General features: G+C 48.5%; 1 protein-coding gene across 7 annotated transcripts in view; it reads left to right on the top strand.

The window, feature by feature from the left end:
• Nucleotides 1-23297, top strand: part of VTI1A (vesicle transport through interaction with t-SNAREs 1A) — a 348230-nt gene extending 324933 nt beyond the window's left edge. For 4 of the 7 annotated variants that reach the window (XM_040623957.1, XM_040623958.1, XM_008684600.2 and 1 more), the window contains one exon: nt 19853-23297. Coding sequence is in view for 3 of the 7 variants with exons in the window: in XM_008684600.2 (XP_008682822.1) it covers nt 19853-19946 (94 nt within the window). In the remaining 4 variants the exon portion in view is untranslated. Of the gene's footprint in view, nt 1-594; nt 869-5392; nt 5817-19852 lie in introns of those variants that run through there. The other 3 variants (XM_040623962.1, XM_040623956.1, XM_040623955.1) reach the window with 2 other exon arrangements.
• The last annotated feature ends 209 nt before the right edge of the window (nt 23298-23506 follow it).

Below are 23506 nucleotides of genomic sequence, written 5' to 3'. Positions count from 1 at the left end.
CAAGTTTGCTGCTTTTACTGAGAATGCCACTGGGCATGGGTTTTGCCTTTCGCTCCAAGTCAAGTCAGGCTTCTCTGGCAGCCCCACCCTGGTAAAACCATCATTCTAGCCAACTAAGCTAGGGGAAGACGTGGGGATGTTCTTACACAAGTTCTTCCAAAAGCTTTCTATGAACAAACACTTCTTGATTTCTTTTTTTTCCTTTGGTCATTATCCAAAGAACTGAGAAGATTTTTTTTTTCCTTTCTGGGAGGATTTTTTTAAACAATTGCTTAGTTTTATACTTGTTTTAGGGAGAGTGAATTTGCTGACCTCTTCACTCGTAGCTGGAAGTCCCCCGGTAGAAGGAGTTTTGCTGTCCTCTATAAAGTGTGTGTTTGTGGGGTGCCGGGTTGGCTCAGTCAATAGAGCATGCGACTCTTGATTTCAGGGTTGTGAGTTTGGGCCCCACGTGGAGTGTAGAGATTACTTAAAAAGAAAATCTTTAAAAAATAAATACATAAAATAAAGTGTGTGTGTGTGTGTGTTTTAAGTATGTAGGATGTGGTTGTGACAAAAGACCTCATCCTTTCATTCCACGCATTCCACCATCAGGAGTTTGACGGAGGAAGTCTTCTCTGCATGGGCTTATGTTGGCTGCAAATCCGGGGCAGCTCTTCGCCATTCACTGACCCAAAGGCAACAGGTGGGACCTGTTTCTGACAGAACTGTGGAAGAAAAATGGGGTAGTCATCAGCTTGTTTCACTTTCATTTATCTCCGTCATCTGGGAATACAATATAGATAGTATCAGGCCCAACAAAATGTACATCCTGATATTATTTTCAGTTTTTTGTCTAGACAGAGAAGACTAAGCACTTGGATATCAGAAATACCTACCATGAAAAATAAGAAAGATGGGCTCAGTGGAAGGCCAGAGGGAGGTAGCATGGCTTGTTCACTTTTTCTCTCTATATTCTTTTTTTTTTTTTTTTAAGAAAAAAGTTTAAACCCCACCACCCACTCGTCGGGTGATTGGAGACTATAGTTGTAAAAATGTGCTGCAGGCAGAAGTTCTGAAAAATCCCAGAAAGTGTTGAAAACATCTCTAAACAAGGTATTTTTCTCCTGCACCTTTCTTGCTAAAGGTCCCAATTGCTGCCAAGAAAACTAGTGAGAATGTTAGCTGCCAAATAAAAAATTTATGACAGTGTTTGGCAAAGGACTATCTCGCTGCTTGTTTTATACATTTCCACAAGGCACTTGAAGGCGGCCTCTTTTTTCCTTCCCCTCCCAGCCCCCCAGCCCCCCCACTTTGGGTACATATACCTTACTGATCACTGTTCTGGGTCTGTTTTCTAATAAAAGAGCAAATTCCTATAAAGTAGGATTAAACAATATAACTTTTTCCCTCTTCAGTCGCGTCTAAAAGTGTGAGGGAAATGTTTTCAAGTGTGTGTTGCATGGAAGGGGGAAAGATGTGGGGTCTGCTAGCTCAGAATGGACACATGTGTAAGAAAAAGAGCAAGGACCTTCTAATGAATGACTGTAGACTCTTAGCGGCAGAAGGAATCTTAGAATTCCCTCAGTCCTGGCACACCCCCACACCCAACACGTTGCAGATAAGGAAACAGGGGCCCAGAAGGAGCCGGCGTTCTGCCTAAGGTCACACAGCCAGGCTCCCCTGGGACGCCTTCCACCCCACGTCCCATGCTTCACGCACCACTGGGCGCCACAGCCCAGCCTGGGTTTTGCGTGTGGGGGTTCCCACGCACGTGCGTGCACTTACAGCATGTTCGACGAGCATTAGCATTCAAAGCCATTCTGTTTTTTGAAAATTAAAACCTCTCCTTCCCTAAAATTCTTTTAAAAATCTAACACATTGAAACTGGGTCGAGATCAGGGCAGTGATGCTGCCCAAATGGCACTGCCCACCCGGAGCCGTGGAGCCTCGTGGTTGTACCATTAAATGTTTACATGAGCCTTCACAGAGGGTGGTCGGGGGATGTGCTCTATTTAGGAAAAAAGTTTTTCTTAGACCCAGTATGGATGTTGGTAGTCATAAGGCCATCGGCTGCCGAACACCCCCGAATAGTCTGCCCGCCTGTCTGGGAAAGCAGCATGGTCTGTCGCAGCCTTTTCAAAACAGTTACCAGATGATGCTTTCAGTTGTTAATGAGCGCCGCGTCGCCCGCACGTCATCACGGGGACTTACTCGAAAGCCTGGCTGCGCCCTGCGCCTCGCCCCCGTCCTGCCGGCCCAGGCGTCTGCGGTGGCGGACACGCTCCGCGATGCCCGGGCTCGGGGCCGCCTTGTGCCGACAGCCAGCGCTATTTGATACAAAGTACTGCAGACAGACCAGGAGTAAGCGGATTATTTCAGACAGTGTTAGGAGGTAACTGGAGGAAGATTAGCTCGACATGAGGCAGATATCATAAGCAAATTAGAAAACCTCCCCAATTAGTACAAGAAACCCAGATTTGTGCCGTTTGTGATCTTCTGCTGAAAGGCGAAGTGTCGATGTTATGGGCTCTAGGCTTGATTTAAGTTGAAATGTTGGCATTTCCTATCAGTGCATGTTAGCCTCTGAGCCTGTGTACTGGCTAATAAATGAAGTAAATCCCTGTTCTCCTCGGCTGCCAAGTAGTCCTCATTCGGAGGTTCTATACGTTGGGTCATGTTTTATTTGGCCCTGGAATAATCTCTAGGGCATATTATAATATTTCTGTACTGGGAATATTCAACATGACTCCAGTGTCCCACACGTAATCTCTCTTTTGTTTGTTTGTCTTAGGGAACATGTATCATGCTGAAGTCATAAAAATGGAGCGTGCAAAATGCCAGATGCTACAAATGCAATTAGATACTTAAAAATAGCTTCCTTGGTGGCACTGCTTGAAATCTGAACTGGGCCTTGTTTTTCCAAACCGGGTGACACTTTCCTGCTAAGCTACTGCTTGTGTGCTTGGTCCCGAGGCCCAGGTCCCCTTCAGAGCCCCATGCAGATGATCAGGTCATTCTAGAAATCAGACCAGACACTACTGTCCTATCGACATCATGGCAATCCCAAGCAGGTTTTCTTTTTCTCCGACTGCATTGTGTTGTCTCTGATTTCTTGACCCCTGATGATTCACAGTCAAGTTGCATGTGGCAAAAGCTCTCAAGAGACTGAGCCCGACTTGTGTAAAGAAAATGAGGTGTCTACACTCCTCATTTTAAGGTTTGAAATGCATTCCAAATCAACTTTTATTTCACGAGAATTCAAGCAACCACAAAACTCACAATTTATTTTGCAATCTCATCCAGGAAAGAAGGTAATGTTTTTGTATATGTATGTGGTGACTGAATTTTTTTTTCTGATTGTGAACTTAGTGCCTATTCTTGACAGAAACTAATTTGGAAAATGAGAGATTTTTTAAAAATCTGCATGATCCCAACATCTAGCCTCAATTATTACTTTAAGCTTAGGTATGTGTTTTCCTTTTTGCAAAATTGGGGTCATAACGTACGTACTGTTTACAACCTTTGCTTTTTAGCTAGCATATTATGGGCAAGAAAACTGGTGGTCTTCATTCCCAGTGGGATAGTTCAAGATCCTCTTACGCCTTCTGAGTCATCAAGAACAAATTCGTTCAATGGGGTTTTAGTATTAATTCTATTTTAGTGTATTGTTTTCTTTGAAAATCACCAGTATCCGAGCAGCATTTGTGGCAATTCTCAACTCACCAGTGTTATATGAAATATTATCACATCACCATATTCCTTTGAGCAGAACTTTGCATTTTCTGTTTTTACATGCGTGATCTAATTTGAACATCACAAGAACCTATAAGGTAGGAAAAAAAAGAACAGATGTTGTTATCCCTGATCTTATTCATAAATGCAAAGTGAGCTAGAATGTAGCATGTGACACAATGCCCATGATTGCTCTTCACACCATGCACGCGGTACGTGGTCTTTGAAATCAGGCCTGACTTTAAATACCAACTTTGCCACTGACTTGCTGTGTGATTGTGGGCAAATTAACCTCCCTGAGCCTCAGTTTCCTCCTCTGGAAAATGAGAACATTGATACCTTTGTCATAGATGTGTTAGGAGAATTCAATAAAAGAATTTGTGTAAAGTACCTAAAAGAGTATAAGGCACAAAAAAATATAAAAAATAAATTTTACCATTGTTTTTCTTTTTCTCACACATCCCCTTGTTTTCTTACAACCTTGTGAATTTTTTTTCCATTTACTCAATTCTTAGTGTGATTTTAAATAATAATTATATACACAATAATCAACAGTTCAAGAAAATGTAGAAATACGTAAAGATAGGTGAAAAAACACCTACCACCTGTCACATAGGAAAACTGTTAACACTTGACTACACTTCCTTCCAGTCTTTTTTTTTCCCCTGCACAAAGCCTTGCCATTTGTTTTAGGCATACCAACTACTATCACAAGCTAATGAAGTGGAAGTAGTAGTTCAGGCATGTGTTTTAGAGATTGTGCTCTGCATGCCACCACACTCTGCTCTTGTTTCCAGATTATAAAAGAGGTGCCCCTTGGGAATCCCACTTCCCTTGGCAGGAAGCCAAAACAAGGGGTCCGATGGGTTGTCATGGCGGAAGTGCAATGAGGTTATCTCAAGAACCTGACATATTTGAACGCACTGGGTCCCTGGCCCACTGATCCTGTGGCCTTGGAGCAAATTGTGTAAAACTCAGCCCAGCCATTCATAAGACCAGAGGGTCCGATAAGACTTCAACAGAGGCCACCATCCTTCAGGTCTTGTTGTCACCCAAGGCATGGGCAACTCAGAATTACTACTCTCGAGTATCTTCAACCACTGGGAAGAAAAGCTTTCTCCTAGACTCTTAAAAGATGTTCTGTTGAGGCCGAAAGGAAAATTCCTACAGCCAAGCATCTCCTGTCAGCTAATTTGATAGTTCTCTATCAAGTAAACCATTAGTGAATACATTGATTCTTTTTTTTTTTTCCTTTTTTGCGGTTCTGCCTTGGCTATTCCCAAGATTTCTCTGAACCAGTTGGGCAAAATTGATTTTTATTAGTTCCACCGGCCTTGTGGAAAATTATCTCATGAACTGGTTTTTATAGGAAGACTCAAAGCACAGCACAGGGTGAAAAATAAGCCTATAGCAGTCAACACTGTTGTCTGAAATGTCTTCAGACTGGAAGGCTGAATTTATTGCACAAAACAAGTGCTAGCGAGACGGAGGTGTGCAGTCCTGCTCATTATCACCGCAAAGGGGAACCAAAAAGCCGAGTACAAAATTAAATTTTAATAATGCCAGTGATATTTTCTAAATCTTTCCTGACAGAAAGATTCTCATTATTTTTATCTGTCTCCGAGTAGGTTCTTTTAGTGCCATCTCAGAAATGGCCTCCGCTATGATTGTTTTCCAGGCTTTCAAGCATCAGAAAAACCAAATATATACAGAGAGAAATATGCTTTAGATTGTTCAAGGAAGAGCCGTGACCGTGGTAACATTTCAGCTGGTGTGTTTGCAGCCAACATTTGCTGGGAACGCCTTCAGCTTTCACAAAGGAGGTCCACGTTGTTAAGACAATTGAAGTAAATCCCCGAACAAAGGGGACCCACCATCCACTGCACTTGGCTATGGAGGAACCCGGGGGGCCCCAAGACCCAAGTCTGGGTTTGTTCTGGAAATCGCCCCATGCTGGCCATGAAAGGAGATTCAAGGGGAAAATGGATATGTCCTGTTGTTTCGGTAAACGTGCAAACTCGCTTTCCAAGTATCACATGGTACAGGATTGTTTGGGGATATGAGGGGAAATAAAGCCAGAATCATTCAAGTAGCCGACCCAGGAGGACATGAGTTGCTTTCGTTTTCTCAGTTCCTCAGTGCCTATGTGTAAACTGTCCTGTCTGGTCCCACAAGGATTTATAGCAAATTACCCGAATATATACAGTAGATTTTCTATATATAAGATGAAGTCAGGAGTGAGGTTAGTGCTCCGACTTGGACGTTAGCGAGAGGTGGGCCACGCACGTATCTCGGGGCATCCGGGCGGCGCCTTGAAGAGGAAGATAGTTGCAGTGACATGAGTCAGTCCCATTAGATAAAAACACAGCTCTTTCCCCGACCCCGACGAGCGAGAACACCTTCCCGTGGGACCTCATTGCAGGGACACACGCTGTTCAGGGTAATAAACACCAGGTTCAAGAGCATCCTTCGGGAAGCAGGGGTTCCACAGGCTGCGTCTCACTGTTCCTCTGCGTGAGCCGGTGGCGTGGCGCCAAGCACCGGTGACAGCGCGTGTGTGAACCTCAACAGCGAGGTGCAGGTGGCCTCCCCGAGGCCCCGCTGCTCCAGCGAGAGGCCCTGGTGTCTCCAGGAGAGATGGACCCCATTCATTAGACTCCTCAGTCACTGCCAGTTCCCTCCGCTGGACTTCTGACGGATGTTCAGCAGGGGCCTTTGAGGTCGTGCCCTCTGGCAAGGACCTGGAGTGACACCACCTTCTCTTGGTAACTAGGCGTCCTCATGTTGTCTGGTAGCTGCTCGTCGGGGGTTGGATTTTGCCATCCACTTTTGAAAATGAAGGCCAAGGAGCTTGAGGGCAGCCCCTCCAAAGGATGAGAGAGAAAAAAAAGTGGCTCCTTCATTGTAACATTCGGGCTGCTTTTTGGCTCAGCTCCGTGAAGATCCCTCCTAAGTAAGGGTTGGTTTTTCTATTTATTGCAGCGAAAGAAAGAACCTGAGAATGTGTTCAAAGTCCACTCTACTCCTCAGCAATTTATTTTCTTTATTTTTATCAAGTCCGTAAACGTAGTCCTCAGCATCCGTCCTCAGGAGTGCTTGGGTCGCATAAGGTTACTAGCAGTTTAGAGGGGGGAAACTGAGGCACGTTTCCTTGTTTTTCACAAGATCACTCAGTAGACGGCAGATCTCCCTTCGCCACCTACCCTCCAGCGGAGGAACTGCTGGGTCCCCTCACAGGCCTGCGAGCTTTGAGACATTGCGTGTAAGATGTGCACCAGCCCTCTCGAGAATCACCAGCAGGCTCTTCGGTGCGTCGTCCAGACTGCGAAGGTCGCGGGGGCTGCGGATGGGGGGTCCAGCCGACCTCTGCCTGGGCTTTTCATCACCTCGTGAGACGTCCGCAAGGCACACGCGAGCTGGCTTGTGGCTTCTGTTGACTCCTTGCTGACCTTCGATCCGGTCGTTAGGAGTCGGTTATGGGCTACGTTGGATGCACTCAGTGTGGACCCCGGTATTGCCGCTCCTGTCGAGGCCGCGCTTCACACTTCCGCGGGGTCAGGAGTGCCTCCGAGGGAATCCCCAGGACGGGCGTAGGGCAGGATGCTTTCACCCAGCCACCCCCTGCCTTTTAATTTGTTCCATAATAAGCAGTCAGAGGTCACAGACTGAAGACCCACAGGCCCGCTCCGCCCCACTGACAGATGTGCTTTGTTTGGCCACCCAGTGTTTTGGAAAACTTTTACTCGGTTGCCAATAATTAAAACTTGGGAGATTTCACAGAAGGAGCACAATTGCTGGCTGCTCTTGGCAAATCAGAAGATCTGGCTGCACTCAGCCCACTTTGAGTCCCCTAGCAATCAGGAGCAGCCCCCCAATTTAGAGAAAGGGCAGACGCTCCTGGTTCTCCCGGCCCCTGCCTGTGGTGCCCACAGCCTTGTCTGGCTCTCCCCCCACCTCCCCACAGGACTTCCGTCCTTAGTTAGAGAGAAGAACACGTGTTTTCCTGCCAGCAGGTGATGTGGCTTCCCCTGGCACAAACCTTAGGATCCTGCCATCTGACTGTCACCCCACCCCACCCTCCTTCCCCCCAAAGAACTATGAGCCAGCCATCCTGCTTATCAGTAATAAGCCTTCAGAGGAGGCCTTCTTAACCTGCTCCAAAATGATTAATACTGCTTTGGGGTGTGTAAGGTGAGTTTAAGGGGAAAGATGGTGAAGGCCATGGAAGTCTGAGCAGTGGCGTACCCTCTGCTGGAGGCGTCATATACTCTCCCACCAGAAAAACAGAGTAGCCCAGGGATTAGCACTGGTAGGAAGTCCCCTGCCTGGAATGGAGGGACCAGTAGGCAGAATAGGGTGCCCGGAGCCCAGGACTGGGGTCACCTGATGGAAGCTAGAAGCGTGGAGACCTGTCTGTCTGGAGCCACAGTGGAGATGGAGCTGCTGAGAAGGCAGAGGAAGACAGGGAAGAATATCTTGACTTCTCCCCGACCCCCACGCGCCGCTAGTGTTCCCCTAGTCCTCCCAGTGCCTCCCATTGGCTGAATGCAGCGGGAAGCCAGCCGACAGGGGTTGGCATGGCGGCAGGAGTCAGCCTCTCTGTGAGGCAGAGAAAAGCAATAAACGGACAAGAGGAGGATCTAAGGAGAAGCAGTCTCGGGACTGGCATAGTGGGGATACAATTTAGACATCCCGTTCGGCTTGCCACAGAACCAAATCTGGACAAGACAGAGAAGTTCTGATGTTATAATGTAGAAATTGTAACCACATCCCTCAAGAGTTGACAGAGATGCAGGTGGCTGATAAACTTCTGCCAGAATGTTTCTTCCTCCTGACACCAAGAAAGAAGAAAGGTGTAAATCCATAACAATTAGGAGATAAGTATCGAACGTCATATCTTGCAGGGAAATAATGTTAGAGCCCAACACTAAAGCCAAGGCAGCTGTGTCTCCCCCAGCGTGATCTCAACCAGCCGTGGCTCAGAAGAGGCATCTTGGCTTGTCACAGGGTGTTCCCGGGGACACTAACAGAGCTGGAAAGGGCAGCCTTCACCTTCCTGAGGAACTTGGTAGCTGCTGAAGACGGGGCTTCCGGGAGAGTGGCTCAGCCTGGACCCCGCAAGGCCAGCTAATCAGGGGCAGCGCCAGGATGTGCCCTGCGGGAATCTGAGAGAAATCTGCAGGCTTTCCAGGCCAAGCCACCTGATGTGGGGGTGGGGAGCTGCCTAACACTTCGGGGGGGTGGGGAGCAGCCAAACAAGGGTTTCAGGGCCCCTTGTGGGGAGATCTGTGAGCGATAATAGGAGTGGAAAAATAATAATTCTTAGAGTTCTCTACGGAGTTACTGTTACCAAGCACTGACCTTAAAGCACTTCGTGTTGAATTCACTCATTTATTAATGTAAGTCATTGAGGTACTGCTATCATCAGCCCCACTTTTTTCTAACGAGGAAACTGACGCATTGGTTCTTTGGAACTTCCAGACTCCTCATGTTGGTACTTTTGGTTTTTTTTTTTTTTTTTTTTTTTAAATAGAGGACCGAAGGAGATGGTCCACTTTCTGTTTTGACAAGTAAGAGAGAGAACATTTCCACTGTCCAAGTAAGGACATGGGAAAAGCACTGCCATCTACTATCACCGTCACATCATAAAATAAGAACATTCTCACACTAAAGCCGTCAAAAGGACTTAATCTCGGAGAAATAAGGAAGCAACCAGCACAGCTGGTGTGTGGCAGGTCCTGGATTCAAATCCAAGCAGTTTGTCTCCAGAAATGAAGGTAGCTGGTCAGCTTCTGCCCAGATGCAGTTCCCAGCTGCTCTGGAGGGTGAAAGGGTGGGGGGCCCTCAGCCAGGAGGAACTGGCGGTGGCCAGGTCAGCAGGGCAGTGAGGCTGCCTCATGATTTAGGGACAGGGCCCAGCGCGAGTGGGGGACTCAGGGCACCCAGCAGGGGTGGGGAAGGGGGAGGGGAGCAGCACCTAAAACTGGGGATTGGGAAGGGGGTGCTCTCCTGGCCTGACACCATGATAGTGTGCTTTGCGCTGAGAACTTTACCAGGGCCACATCTGGAGTGGGCCTGGCCTTCTCCCCGCGTGGGCCTGAGCCACCAAATCTGGGTTCTCATCAATCAGGATCATTGTGAGATTAAATGACACCACACATGCCATAAGCATCCAAGACCACAAAATTCACCTTGCCTTTTTAAGATGGTCTGGAAGTTTATCGCTACCCACACCCCGTGCAGAGAGTACTTGGGAGAGATTCTTTCATTACATTTCATGGATGAAGAGACCTTTAGTCCTTTCCCAGGATCACATCGTGAGTCTAGCCAATTCTCCCGCCTGATTTTCTTTTCTGTCAGGTATTCTATTCCAACAGATGCATTAAATTAAATCTTCCGCAGACCTGGAGTCTTCCTGTAGCATATTCCCTCATCTGTATGATAAGTGACGTAAACGTAAAAAAAATCATGCAGTCCCAGGTCACTGGGCAACGGGCAGTCATGGGGGAACAGCCCCCAGAAGACGAGTGCCATTCCCTTTGTCCCCAAATCCAGTGAGGGATCCGGCGATCATGTCTTCACCTAGAAGAGAGAGGCAGAGAGGACAACAGACTGAAGAAAGCTGACAAATATGCTACTGAATAAAAATGAACATTATCTTAGTAATTTCCGTGCGTTTACACCAGGCACTAAGAAAAGAGTTGACTTTGGTTAATTAACGTTCTGTACTTTCAACAAAATTAACCTGCATACCCAATTACTGTGTCTATGGAGAAGAATATAAAGATGGAGATGTCAAAGATTCACCCTTCAAACAACCGAGAAGAGTCTGGTAGGGAACATAAGACGCACCGGTTACATAATAACCACTGTGCTGTTGGGGTGTCCTGCAGGGGTGGAAGATAAGCTCGAGGGGGCGATTTGAGGCCTTGGGGAAAGTGGGGATGAGAAGAGTCTCCACCTCACGGGGTTGTTGTGAAGGTTCAACAAAGTGTAGAAGATGCCAGAAGGGCACTCGGCCCGGAGTACACGCCCGGTCAGTACGAGCTGCTGGCGTGTCGGGGCCGTGTCTGCGTCTGTCCTTGACCAGGCTGCCACCGCCAGCACCAGGGGCGCCGTCCTGTCCAGGCCGGAGGAGGAATCGCCTCAGAGCCCAGGTGGGTGGGATTTTCTAGCTCCCAGGTTCGAAACCTTGCACATTTCTCAGATTAGGACTTTTTCTTTTTAAATCCAGGACAGAGGATTGTCCACTTTTTATTTAGCCAAGTAAGAGAGAATAATTTCCAAGGAGAGAGTGTATTTCCAATGTCCAAATAAGGTCATTGGGGAAAAACCTGCCATCTGCTATCACCATCATGCCGTAAAACAGAGGACATTTGAACACTGAAGTAGTCGAAGGGACACCATGTCAGAGAAACAGTGAGTCCTTTCAATTGAGTCATCTTGTGTTCAGGGACAAGGAGCCTTCCATGTCGCTCTGCTCTTCTCGCATCAGCCTCAGCCTGGAGCACGGGAACCACTGTTCTCGGTTGCCCACGTGTTGGGTTGCGTTCCTTGATTTTGTCGCGCGGGTCCTCTTCGCAGCAGCACGTGTGTGAATGGCCATCGCATCGCCACGGTGGCACTGGCCGCTCGGATGAGCCCGAGCATTACCGCGAAACAAGAATGGGCCTGGGGGTCTGAAGACGTGGCTGGGCCCCCAGATGGCTGGCCTTGGGCAGGTCCCTTCCCAGGGCCGCGGGGTCCTCCACTCTAAGAGGAAGACTCCCGACCAGGAGCTTCTAGAACATCATGACTTCATTCCTTTCAAGTTCTTTCGGAACCCTTTGATTCTATCTGAAAGCCCCGTAGCCAGCCAGCCACTCTCCGGGCCCCTTGCCACGGTCAGGTCCGTGCTTAGGAATGGTAGTTGCCGTGGCACCCAGGCTGAAACTCGCCATCCACCTTTGGCACCAGAGTGCACGGTAGCTGCAGATCCCTGATCAAGACCCTTCGGCTTTACCAGTGCCTCCGACAGGTACTGGCTGGCAGCCTTCCCGGGCCGGGAAGGGATCCCTGAGCCGACTGATGGGACCCCCTCCTTTTGCCTTTGATGTTCACGCTGCCCCCTCCAAGAGAAGGTAGCCCTGCTGGGGAGAGTGTCACTGCGAGGCCCAGATGGCCGCCAGGCCTGTGGGGACAAGAAGCCCAGTGGGCTTGACGAGGCAGTGGCTCCCTGGACTGCTGCCTCCACCTTCCCAGCCAGCCTCTGGAAGTTTCCTGGGCAGCCTTTCCGGCCTCCTGACAACCTTCCTCCTGCCTCTCACCTTTCCTGAAGTGGCATCCTCTTTCACTGAATTCTTTGCCAACTGCACGTACCGAAAGGGCTTTACCTTTTCAAAGTGCTTTATAATCTTCAATGAGCTAATCCTCTTCTCCCCAGGGTGGTTGGTGAGCTGGCTGGGTTTGCTGGGGAAGAAACTGAAAGCAAGGTGTCATGGCATGCCCTGCTGCAGGTCACCCCCGGCCAATCCAGGATGGTGGGCACACGGCAAATTGTCACGCGCTGGCATTGCTCTGGTGACGGCCCTTGTTGTCAGCCTTCTGTAACAGCTCCTTGTGACACCCCCAGCTCCCACAGGGCAGGGACTCTGTTTCCTTTTTTCCTCAGTAGGACCCGACTGTGCGTGGCACAGGGACCACCCTATTCTCCTGCCTTACCTAGCTTTTAGCTTTTAGACCAAAAGTGAGTAAACCGGGGATGGAAGACCAAATCTAGCCCACTGCCTTTTTTTTGTATGGCCTGTGGGGTCAAAATCACCCACATTTTTACATGATGGGAAAAAAATCAAAATAATTTTGTTGACATATGAAAACTATATGAAATTCAAATTCTAGTTTCCGAATAGGAAGTTTTCTTTGAACACAGCTATGTCTGGCCGCTCATGTTGTCTACGGCTGCCTTGTCACTACGAAGGGCAGAGCTAGGAGTTGCAACAGAGACCGTATGGTCCACAAAGCCTGAAACATTACTGTCGTGACTTGAATTGTGTTCTCCCCTGACTCCCTGGCGCCCCACATTCATATGATGAAGTCCTAACCCCCAGTAGTGCCGAACGTGACCTTGTTTGGAAATGGGGTCTTGGCTGATGTTACTGGTTAAGATGAGGCATACCAGAGCAGGGCGATCCCCTCATGCGGTATGACTAGTGTCCTTATGAAAAGAGGAAATTTGGCCACCGACGCACACACAGGGAGAGGGCCATGTGAGGATGGAGGCAGAGATCGGGGTAATGCATCGACAAGCCAAGGAACCTCAAATGGTGCCAGCACAGAAGCGGGCGAGAGGCGTGGGACAGATGCTTCCTGACAGCTTTAGGTCGAGCCAACCTGCCGACACCTTGATCTCCAACTTCCAGCCTCCAGAACTGTGAGACAATACTTTTCGGTTGTGTGAGCCTCCGGTCTGTGGTCCTTTGCGGTGGCAGCTCTAGCAAGCTAACACATTTCCTGCCTGGTCCTTTACAGAGAGCATTTGCTGATCCCTGTTGAACGAAGTAGAAGTTCGGAAATGGGGTTAAGTTACGCTGACCCTCACTCAGGACCTAACCTAGGTGTGCTAGGACTCAGACCCTCGTTCCTATCTCCTGGGTTCCTTGCTGGAGTATGCTCATTTCTCCACCTATCAGAACGTATCCCTCCTGAGCCCTGTGCCCTCAGGGCTCCCAGACAACCCACTTCTCCTAAACTTAGGTCAGTAAATGCGGACGATGAACGGTGGATGATGGCTCAGTAAGTTGACCCAGAGATGACATCTGGTTTTTCCTCCTATTTTAAATGTCTTTTCCCAGAGTCAGGAGTCCTCTGAGACGTGTCCCCTCAGGTCCCTCCTCTCATGTGGCTTTGGGCAGCTGCCTGCTCGGTTCGGGAGTGGAAATTGTCATTGTGAGATGAAAGAACCAGTAAGCTCCTGAAGATCATGAGCCCCGTGGCTATGTTCAGAGCTTCCGGGGAACCGGGCTGGGACCGCCCTATCCTCGGAGGAAGGCTTTGTGCAGTTCCAAAGTAAATATGTCGTGCAGCCAGGGGACAGTGGGTAGAGAACAACATCATAAAGGCCAACACCGGATGACCAGGTACCTATCCTGTTTGGGCTCCAAGAATTCCATGTACCTGGGTCCTGCCATTACAAAGCACCACCGGCTGAGTGGCTAAAACAACAGATGTATTCCGTCACAGTTCTGGGGGCTCAAGTCTGCAGTCTCAGAGTCAGCAGGGCCCTGTTCCTTCCGAGGCTCTGCAGCAGCACCCCTCCTTACCTCTCCCAGGTTCTGTGGCCCCATCGTCACTTGGCTCTAGCTGCGTCTCCGGTCTCTGCTACCGTCTCGCATGGCCTTTTCCCCTGTGTCTTTCTGTGTCCTGTCTTCTTATAAGGACACCAGTCCTTGGAACGAGAGCCCACCGAACCTCCAAGATGATTTTATCTCAAGACTCTTGACAGATTACACCTGCAGAGACCCTATTTCCAAATAAGGTCCCCTTCTGAGGTTCTGGGTGGACCAGAATGGGGCGGGGTTGGAAGGGACACCGTTCACCTCAGTACAGTCAGTATGGTCGAAAGTGAGAGAAGCCTCAACCGCACTCGCTCAAGTCAAAAGGGAATTGTTTGGCTCCTCTAACTGGGAAGTTTAAATGTGACTCTTCAGGTTTCAGGCACACAGCAGGACCCAAGGGTCCAAAGAATGCTTTCAGGAATCCATCTCTTTTCTTCATCTCTGGACTCTGTGTTTCTCTGTGTTGGCACCCTTCGGCAGATTCTCGTACTCCATGGTGAGAAGAATGGCCTCCTCAAGGCTTTCTAGGCTTCCATTATCTCTACAGTCAATCCCAGTAAAGAGAGTACCTTTTTCTTGATTTTCCAGGAAAAAAAAATCCCTGGAGGTCTCTCTCTGGCTTGGGTGGCATGCCGATTCCTTAACAAACACTTGTGCAAGGGATAGAGAGCTGTCGTTAGCTGGGCCTTCCTGGGTCATATGTCTCCCTGTAGAACCAGAGAGTGGGGTCAGCCCTACCTGGCTCCTGGGGTGAGACTGAGGACTCTTCCCAAAGGTGCAGGACACAGAAGACCCCAGATGGGCATTATCAGGGGGCATAGCAACCATACAAGTCTCAGAGGCAACCATCTGTCGGGCTTGGAAATAATGCTTCCAACTAAAGTTAGTGTTAGAGGCGGATGACAATGAACCATTTCCCCTATTCCTGCTTTCATTTCTTGCTGGTTGAATACTAACATTGAAGTTGATAGAGAACTTGGAGAGCCTTTCCCTCGGCCTTTGTTTTTGGGAACTTCCCAGAGAGACACCGGTATAGGCTCCATTGCACAGTTTAGCCCATGCTCTCATGGTTGCTAATTGTTCTGTCAGACCCCAGAGGTGGGGCATCATTATTCAGGCCTGGTTGGCCAGGCAGGAAATCGCGTGCAGGACGGGGCGCTGAACCTGCGGAGTGTCGCGCACTCTCCACTAATGAATGCAGGCTTGTAAAGCGTTTGGACACTGCTGGCATCCTTAATGGGAGGGTGGCAGATAGCTAACTCCTAAAGCCGTGCTTGTCTACAAGCAGCCCTTAAAAGCAGGAACCATACTACACGAACCTTTGGGGAAGTATATGGAGCTAGAGTCTCTCGTTCGTGCATTCAGCAAGCATTTTTTTTTTTTTTTTAGAATATCCATGCCAACCTCTGTTTGAGACACTAGAAATACAAAAGACAAAGGAGAGTCAGACGCTAGAAGGTCTACTTTTTATTGGAGAATCCTGCACAGAAACAGAAAATCGTAAATAACTGTGTGGTAAGGGATGCACAGGGAAGTACAAGAATGAGAGAGGGGGCACGGTCAGGAAATTCTCCGTGGAAGAAGTGGGGGAGATACACTGTAGATCCAGACCTTGGTTTTAGAAGTAGGGCAAATCAACCTAAAAATACCTTTAGGTCTCAACTAACAGAAGACGTAACTCAAACTGACTCGAAAAATTAAGTTAATTCATTTTCTCATATAACTCAGAGTCCAGAGGAAGGGTGGTTTGATATAGAGGTTCACCATGTGTTCAGGACCAGGGTTCCATTTCTCTGCCAGTCTCTGGACTGCGCTGTCCTCCGTGGGTCAGCTTCTTCCGTAGGCCGGCTTCCCTCATGGAAACAAAATGGCTGCAGCAGATCCGGGACTAACACCCACACACCGTAGGATCCAGATGACCCAGCGTTCGAAGCAAAGCTTCTGAGATTCACCCTGTTGGACTGGCCGAAGTCACATGCCTGCATCTCATCTCATTAAGCCATATTTCCTTGCCAACTGAAAGTCCGCTGTGAGTCCAGGGGAGTCTCCAGGGCAGTGATGCTCCGTGCGATGACTCCGGGATCCAGGCAGAAGCAGTCTCCCCTGTCTCGGAACCGCACTCCTGGAACATACAGCCTCCTGAATCCGGAGAGCAAGGGAAGAGCCAGCCGGGGGAGTCCAACACTGGAAGTCAGATGCCTCCACCTGGAACGGAGGAGCAGCCAAGGCATCTGCTCACATTTCACTAACACAAGTCACGTGGCCACGCCTCACGTCAAGGGACAGGTGAGAGCCCTCTGTGCCTCCAAGTAGAGGAGAACTGGGTGCCAGAAGATGCTGGGGACGCCTCCTGCGACCGTGGAATTCCTGGGCTTCTCCAGCAGGTGCCCTGGCCGCCTGCTCCCCTCGAACCAGCCTCCTCTGAATCCGCAGCCACACGCAGGAGCTTGTTTCCAGAGGGGGAGGAGACTGGCAATGGAAAGATTAGCCGCTCCCAGGGTTCCACACGGGGATCAGTATTTTCAATAGTACTTTGTGAGTTCAGCCTCAAAGTAAATGGTTAATTCATCTTGTATCAACAGCACTGTGATTCATAATGTAAACTTGGAGAATCCTTGATGTTTCGGGCCCACATTCCTTTTAATTTGGCTCTGCATTCTTTTAAAGCCACAGTGTGCTCACTTAATAGGATGCAGCATGCAAACGCAGAAGCTTTTGCCCGGAGGCAGTTTAGCCTGGCTGTTTCAATGGATGTCTTCTTTCAAGTGTATATTCTTTCTTAAATTATTTACTGAGTAAACACACTTTGCATTTTCAAAAGGGAGATTAAGACAGCTTGCTGCAGACCTAGTTGAACGTAAAGCCCCCTTTGCCCAAAGTTAGAAGTTACTTTGGGTTTCCCCAAACTGCCTTCTCTGGCTCACTAGCTGGGAACCCCTCTCCTGGCTTGTTTTTCTGATTCTCGGCGAACTCTGCATTCCTTTCTGCTTTGCCTACAGCAATACCTGCCCACAGCCCCTGGCTGTGACTGTTACTTCAGGCTGCCTCACAGATGGGGCCCACCAATGCCAGCCTTTGCCTCCCCTGCTCCAGGCTGGCTCCTTCCTATCCATTCAAGGACCCCAGCAGCTCCCTTTTCTGGTCCTTAGAGGCACCATATCAGCCCAACGCCTTTGAGGTCCAAAGCTGGGTTGCTGGTCTGAGTCAAACTTACTTGCAACTCTGTCAGCTCCAATTCTGTTTTCCCCCCTCTGTACCCTCTGTACCCTTGGTTTGAAAGCAAGTGCTCTCTCCTGCCGACCTCCTTTACAGCGTGTCTCACTTCTGTGAGGACCGTTCCTTCTCTTACCTTCAGGGAGAAGACCCAGTACTGCTCTGAGGAGGCATATGTATGAAGTTCCATCTTTGAGGGGTTTACTTCAACTTTTAACTTCAGCTCTATCTAAACAGACTCCCTGAGATTTTCCTGCAAATTGAGTTTGTGCAGATGTCTTCTCCGTTCACCCTTGAATGGAACAATTCATATTACAGGAGCCTTTGGGTGGGTCTCCAGTTTTGTGTGTCAGCAACTGTGCCATGTGCTGGGACTGCAGAGCAGAAGAAGGCTCTAGGCTCTGGACACACCAAGGAGGTCTTCCTGAATGTCTGTGACCCAGCGGAGAGGTCAGGCTGTCCTGGGATCGGTTGGTTGTGTGCTAAGTGAGTTAAAGAGATGAGCTGTTAAGACTGATCGCGGGTGAAGCGCACCCCTCTTTGCCTTGAGATGAGGGAAGCCCAATTAGGAAGGCCAGGGAAGAGCTGAGGATTTAGGGATTCCTGTGTATTCATTTTTCTAACCATGCTTCAGATTAAACAAGTAACACCCGCAGTTAATCCTTTATAAATTAGCATCGGATGCCTTGGGGCCCTCAACCCACAAATAAAATGGTTGTCAACCGAGAGACACACTACCGTATATTACTTAAGGCAGAATTTTAAAGAGTTTTCATGCTTTTAATCTGTTTCACTGCTGAGTTTCAATTTTGCTGAATTCCTTTGCAAGTCTGACGCGGATGACTGTGGTAAATAGAGATTGTGACAGTGACTTGGGCAAGCGGAATGTGTCGAGACTGTTCTGAAGACTTCTGCCCCTTCCAGAGAAAAGGGGAAAAAATCAATTTGGGTTTTAAATCAAGCCACCAAGTAGCACTGATCAGTGTTCATAATTAGCCTCACTTTAACAAGCCGTGAAGTCCTGTTTTTATTTATTTATTCGGGGGGGGGGGACAGAGAATCTCCCTGCTTCCTGAGTAAATATGGCCCTGTTAAGTCTGAATTAGCTGTCATTGCAGAAGAATTAATGCCAGGGCACAGCCTTTCTAGTGGGGAAGGGAAGAAATAAAGGAGACAGATCTTAGCTGAGCCTTCCGTGATAAATGAGGACCGAGCGGATCATTCATCTCCTTCGAGGGAAGTGGACACAGGCACTAACGCAGTTTTGCGGAAGACGTGTCAGCAAATGTGATCGTTTTGTAACCTGTCAGGAGGAGAGGGGGCTAGTCCTTCCAGGGGGCCGCGGGGGAGTGGGCTTGTCTGATGTGACCGGCTCCATCCATCCATTTAGGTTGGGAGAGGAGGGGGTGGGCGAGCAGGACTCCATCCACAAGGATGTCATCTTCCTTCCGAGAAAGAAACTCGTCCAGAAACTAGAAAAGGCTGCCAACACCCAGCGGCGGTTTCTTCGCAGACACACAAACTGGGAGGGCAGGGTCTCTGTGAGGCTCAGCCAGCGGACCTTCTCCTGCTTGATATTTGCAGGTGGGGCGGATGGGGTTCCCCGTGGGTGTTAGGCACCTGGACGGCTGGCCAGACCAACAGCCACGCCATCCGTCGCCCGGTGGTCGGTTTTTCGGGAGGATCGTGGGCGAGGCCGCTTGACCTGGGTTCCCTTTGACGGTCTCAGCAAGCCATTCTGGAGTTCAACCTCTTTTCTCAGATTGAGCTAAAACCTTAGGAGGCAACTTCATGGGCCACTGTCTGCAGGCATCTCGGAGCACGTGTCTCCAGTCTGCTGCTCGTCGTGGCTTCCCAGCTCCCCGTCAGCATTTGGCAAAGCCGGAGCTGAGGGGGCTGGAATCCCCAGAGGTGAGGACCCACCAACCAAAGCACACGAGGCACTCGGGGACTTCGTGTAATTTCTCATTTCCATCTTCTTTTTGTTACGGAGCAAATGTAACGTTTCCTCCTGGCGTAACAGAGCAGTGAGCCCCAGTGACAGATGACGGTTTCACAGCCTGAGCTGCAAGGTTGACACTTGCTTCTTAATCCTGTCCTTTTCTTCCTAAATCTTTCACTTTTCCCCGGGTATTTTTGTACAGGTAAGTACCTTACTGACATATGTTTCCTTGGAGTCTTTTATTTTAACAGGGAACACTGCAAAAAAATGAGGCTTGTCTCACATTTTAAATTAAGAAGAGAAGCTCGCATGGGGCCCTTGATCACTTACAGATTACTACATGGTACCCCGAGCCCGGAAAGCCATTTGATTTGCTCTAGCTTTGCAGTGAGCATTTCTCCGGGTGCCGTGGGATAGTCGCCGTGGAGTCGCTCATTTCCTCGTGCATCATTTGTAGAACCAAAAAGCTCCTGGGCATGTGCGTGCACGTGCACACACATACACATGCACGGGCGTGTGCGCACGCACACACACACAAGCCCCACACTGGGCTCCCTACCCCCACCTGTGAAGCCATCGTTTGATTAGCCAGCTTGGTCTTGGATGGTCTTTGTCAGAAAATCCTTCGTGTATCTATGTGAAATTTTTTTTTTCCTCTGCTCTTTCCTAGAATCATCCAGAACCGCATCCTGGTGGTCATCTTGGCCATCGTCCTGGTCGTCACCATCCTGATGGCGATCACTTTTTCTGTCCGAAGACACTGATGGATCTGCTCTTCCCTGATAAACAGCAACAACGGCTTGTTCTGAGTAATTAAGACAAAATGGTCACATGAATCATTCTTTCACGCTGACAGGCCCTGAATGACCCTCCTTCTTTTCACCACTGTTCAGCTGAAATGCAAAGAGTGTAAAAATATTTTCTATTCCTGTTTGCATGTGGGTCGGTTTCCTTTTCTAGGTTGGTCTTCACCCAGATTTGTTTTTTGTAGGGGAAGGTGAATGTTTATTTGCCTTTTGGTGATTTCATCTACTAACCAAAATAGCCTTGGTGACATTCTTCCTTGCCCTGTGGACATGTCAGGGGTCATGGTTTGGGATAGGGCATGATGAGTCAGCCGTGGGGCATCCGATGGGCTGTGCTGTTTGTCACACATCTCTTGTCACCAAATTGCCCTTCTGTGATGTCCAAGGATAAAAATGCAGAGAAAAACAGGGGCCAGAGCCAGTGACCAGCTCCAGCAAACCAGCCCTGTTCCTACCCGGGCATAATGAATATAGTCTACCTGCCTGAGTGCTTTCATTGAAAAGGTGGCTATTTAATGTCAGTTGTGCGGGAAATTGACTTAGCACTTTCTCTAGTTTTCTATGCATATTTTGGTTCTTTTTACAGCCAAGAATATTATTGCTGAGCCTGCCCAAGATCCACTTTTCACAACTTCGATTACTGGCTACATGAAATATTTCCTTACCTTCCCCGAATCCCATAGTCCCCAGAATTTGCTGGCAAAGTGAGCTCTGGCACGATATTTAACTGTGACCTCCTCTCCCTTGACCTGTGTAAGCATCTCAGTATCCTTTCGGTTTTAATATCTGCACTGCCAAAAGCAGCCCTCATACAAGGAAAAGGTCTGACAAGACTCTCTCCACATCCATTCCAGCATGTAAAGAGAACATGAATATTTCAGGAAGAGCAAGAACATGAGTCCGTCAGTGAGAAATTTCAAATGTGATTATAAATACGGCAGAGTCCTATAGGACGATCCACTAGAAATAAACTTCATGGAAAACGTTCACTAACCTCCTTTCAAGGAACAAGGGGTTGCAGCGTGTTACAAAGGGCGGCTTGGATTTTCTAAAAAAAAAAAATGTTAGCGCAGCCTTCCTGAGTTCACTGTGTATTCAAACCTCTGACGTGCTTTGTGATTTCCTTTGGTTTCTTTCTGTCCGAGGTACCCGGGAATTGCGTTCAAAATGAGTTCATTTATGATCAGGCTTAAAGTTGCCCCAAGCTGAGGTCATTCTCCCCCTAGTCGGGAAGCAAAATGTGTTTTTCTTAAGACTTCATAGTCACTTACGAGGTCCGTACTATCTTTTGAATATAATTGGAAGCTTTTGAATCCTTGAAAAGCAAACCTGTTCTCTTCATAAAAAATGCTAACCACCTGTGCCCGTGATTGAGATCACCTGGACGCAGCTCTTGATTTTTATATTTTTTCCCCAACTCAGAAAAGAACCGTGACGGTTTAGAGAGGAAATGCAGAATGGCAAAATCTACCAGAGAAATCGTACTTAGCGAAACAGGCCAGGGCCTGCACGTGTCCCGATAAATCGTTTAGTATTGTGTAAATAAAGCTGCAGTCTGGCCCTCGCAGGGATGGTATGGGATTTTGGCCGAGCGATGTAGGACAGGGAAGGAGAGGGAAGGCAGTGCTAATTTTCCTATCAGCTTAAGGGATCTATCTCAGCAAGATTCTTTTATTCCGATAACGGAATTCTGTACATGCTGAACACATCGGAGAAACCATTAAAAAGGAGGAACCAACCAACCAACCTCCTTCCCGTTCGGAAACACTAATGGCGGGGAAGTATTACACCAACCTCTCGGGTGGGTGCTTTTGAAACTGTTGATCTTAGCTGAGGTGTGTCACCAGCTCTGGACCTGCACCTCACGCCTCTTCCCCAGGCCACCCAGCAAGCCAGGTTGATCCGATGGTCGAAACCCGCCGGCTCCTAAAGATTTCAGTAAAACCTGGTGTTCGTGTCGAAGTAGATGAAACGGGGAGGGACGCCCTGCTCACCCCTCAATGGCTTTTTTTCTTGCCAGTTCTATCTCTTTATCAGCTCTTGCCTGAGATTTTGCCCCAATTCAACCTCGGGAGTGAGAGAATCTGGACAGATAACCCTTGGCCTAACAGCCCCGTCCGACCCACCTGGAGAAGTGACCCAGATAGCGAGCGCTTCGGAAGAAGCTGGCCTGGAGTCCCCGATCTCCCGCCTGGCGCTCCCGGGTGCTGGAGGAGAAATGCACGGGGGCCCCGGTGGAGGCACAGTTTTCTCCCCACTTCCCTGCTCCACCGGGGAAGGGAGAAAGCCCACCGAGGCGAAGCAGGGCCTAGATCTGTGGAAGGTTCTAGGAACTTAACGTGTAGACTTTGATGGAGGACCGTTTCTACGGTTGGGCTCCTGGGCTAAAAATGATGTTCACGGGGACGTGGGGACGGGGTGAAGGCGAGGACGCAGACGAGGACGAGGACGAGGAGGAAGCCCTTGCCATCTAAAATTCACGCAGACTAAACAGTTTCCCCGACCGAATAAATAAAGCGGATGCTACCCTGCTCCGGAATCAAAAGCAATTTAATTAAAGTCTCTTAAGTTGTAAAGAGTTGTAAATGTTCCGTGTTGAAGGCGAATGCCTGCAGATGCGCGGGGCTTGACGTCAGCCGCCGGGCCTGGGCCGGGAGGCCATTTGCTATTCTGTTTCAGGCGGGCCGGGTTGTCTTATTTTGGAACCGGCTTGGTGGGGGGTTTGCTTTGCTGCTGCTTCTGAGCCCTGAGCTTCAAAGGCTGAAATTAATGGTGAACAAAATTGTGCGGCTCTGGCCGTCCCATGCGGGGCAAGCCCATTGAGGGTTATCATTAAGTAAAGAAATAAAGAGGGGGAAAAAAGCCTGCCTGTTCCAAAAACCTCATCAGATAATGACCTCAGTGATTGGATTTTCATTACCAAACAGCATCCAGAGATTATCCACCGGTAGAAGAAGGGAAGGGGGTGGAAAGAAAGGAAAGCAACTGTCTTTCTCTCCCTCTCTCCTCTTTTTTTTTTTTTTTTTTGCACATCTTTTCTTTAAAACTGTCAGATCATTTCAGTATTTCAAATCCGAGGAAAACAGCCTGCCTGCTGCTGTATTTGAAGTTGTAATGGTGTCAAAAAGTCACGACTGACTGACAGCCGTCAGTCCCAGAGGGGCTCATTAAATCATAAAAACTTGACAAGGAAATAATTGTGCATCGCCAGCAACTTGGCGCCTGTTTAGACGTTTTTATTTTCTTTCATTATGAGTCCCCACCATTACGTTCATTAACAAATTGCATTAAACAACTGTTAAGGGCTAATGATTTGTTTATCGCTTTTTATTATTATTATTATTTAAACATTAGCTGTGTCATGTGGTACCCAAGCAGCCTCTTGCCGTCCTCTGACTGAATATTTTTCCACTCCCGAGCTCTGGGTGCTGTTGGAATATGAAATAGATTATTCATTACTCTCCTCTTTGCCACTGATTTGATTTCATGTAGCGTCTTCCACAGAGAAAGATGAAAAC

The sequence above is a fragment of the Ursus maritimus genome, unplaced genomic scaffold, assembly GCF_017311325.1.
Source record: "Ursus maritimus isolate PB19 unplaced genomic scaffold, ASM1731132v1 scaffold_7, whole genome shotgun sequence".
Taxonomy (NCBI): domain Eukaryota; kingdom Metazoa; phylum Chordata; class Mammalia; order Carnivora; family Ursidae; genus Ursus; species Ursus maritimus.
Note: the sequence above shows the minus strand (reverse complement) of the source record. Positions and strands in the feature narration are given on the sequence as shown.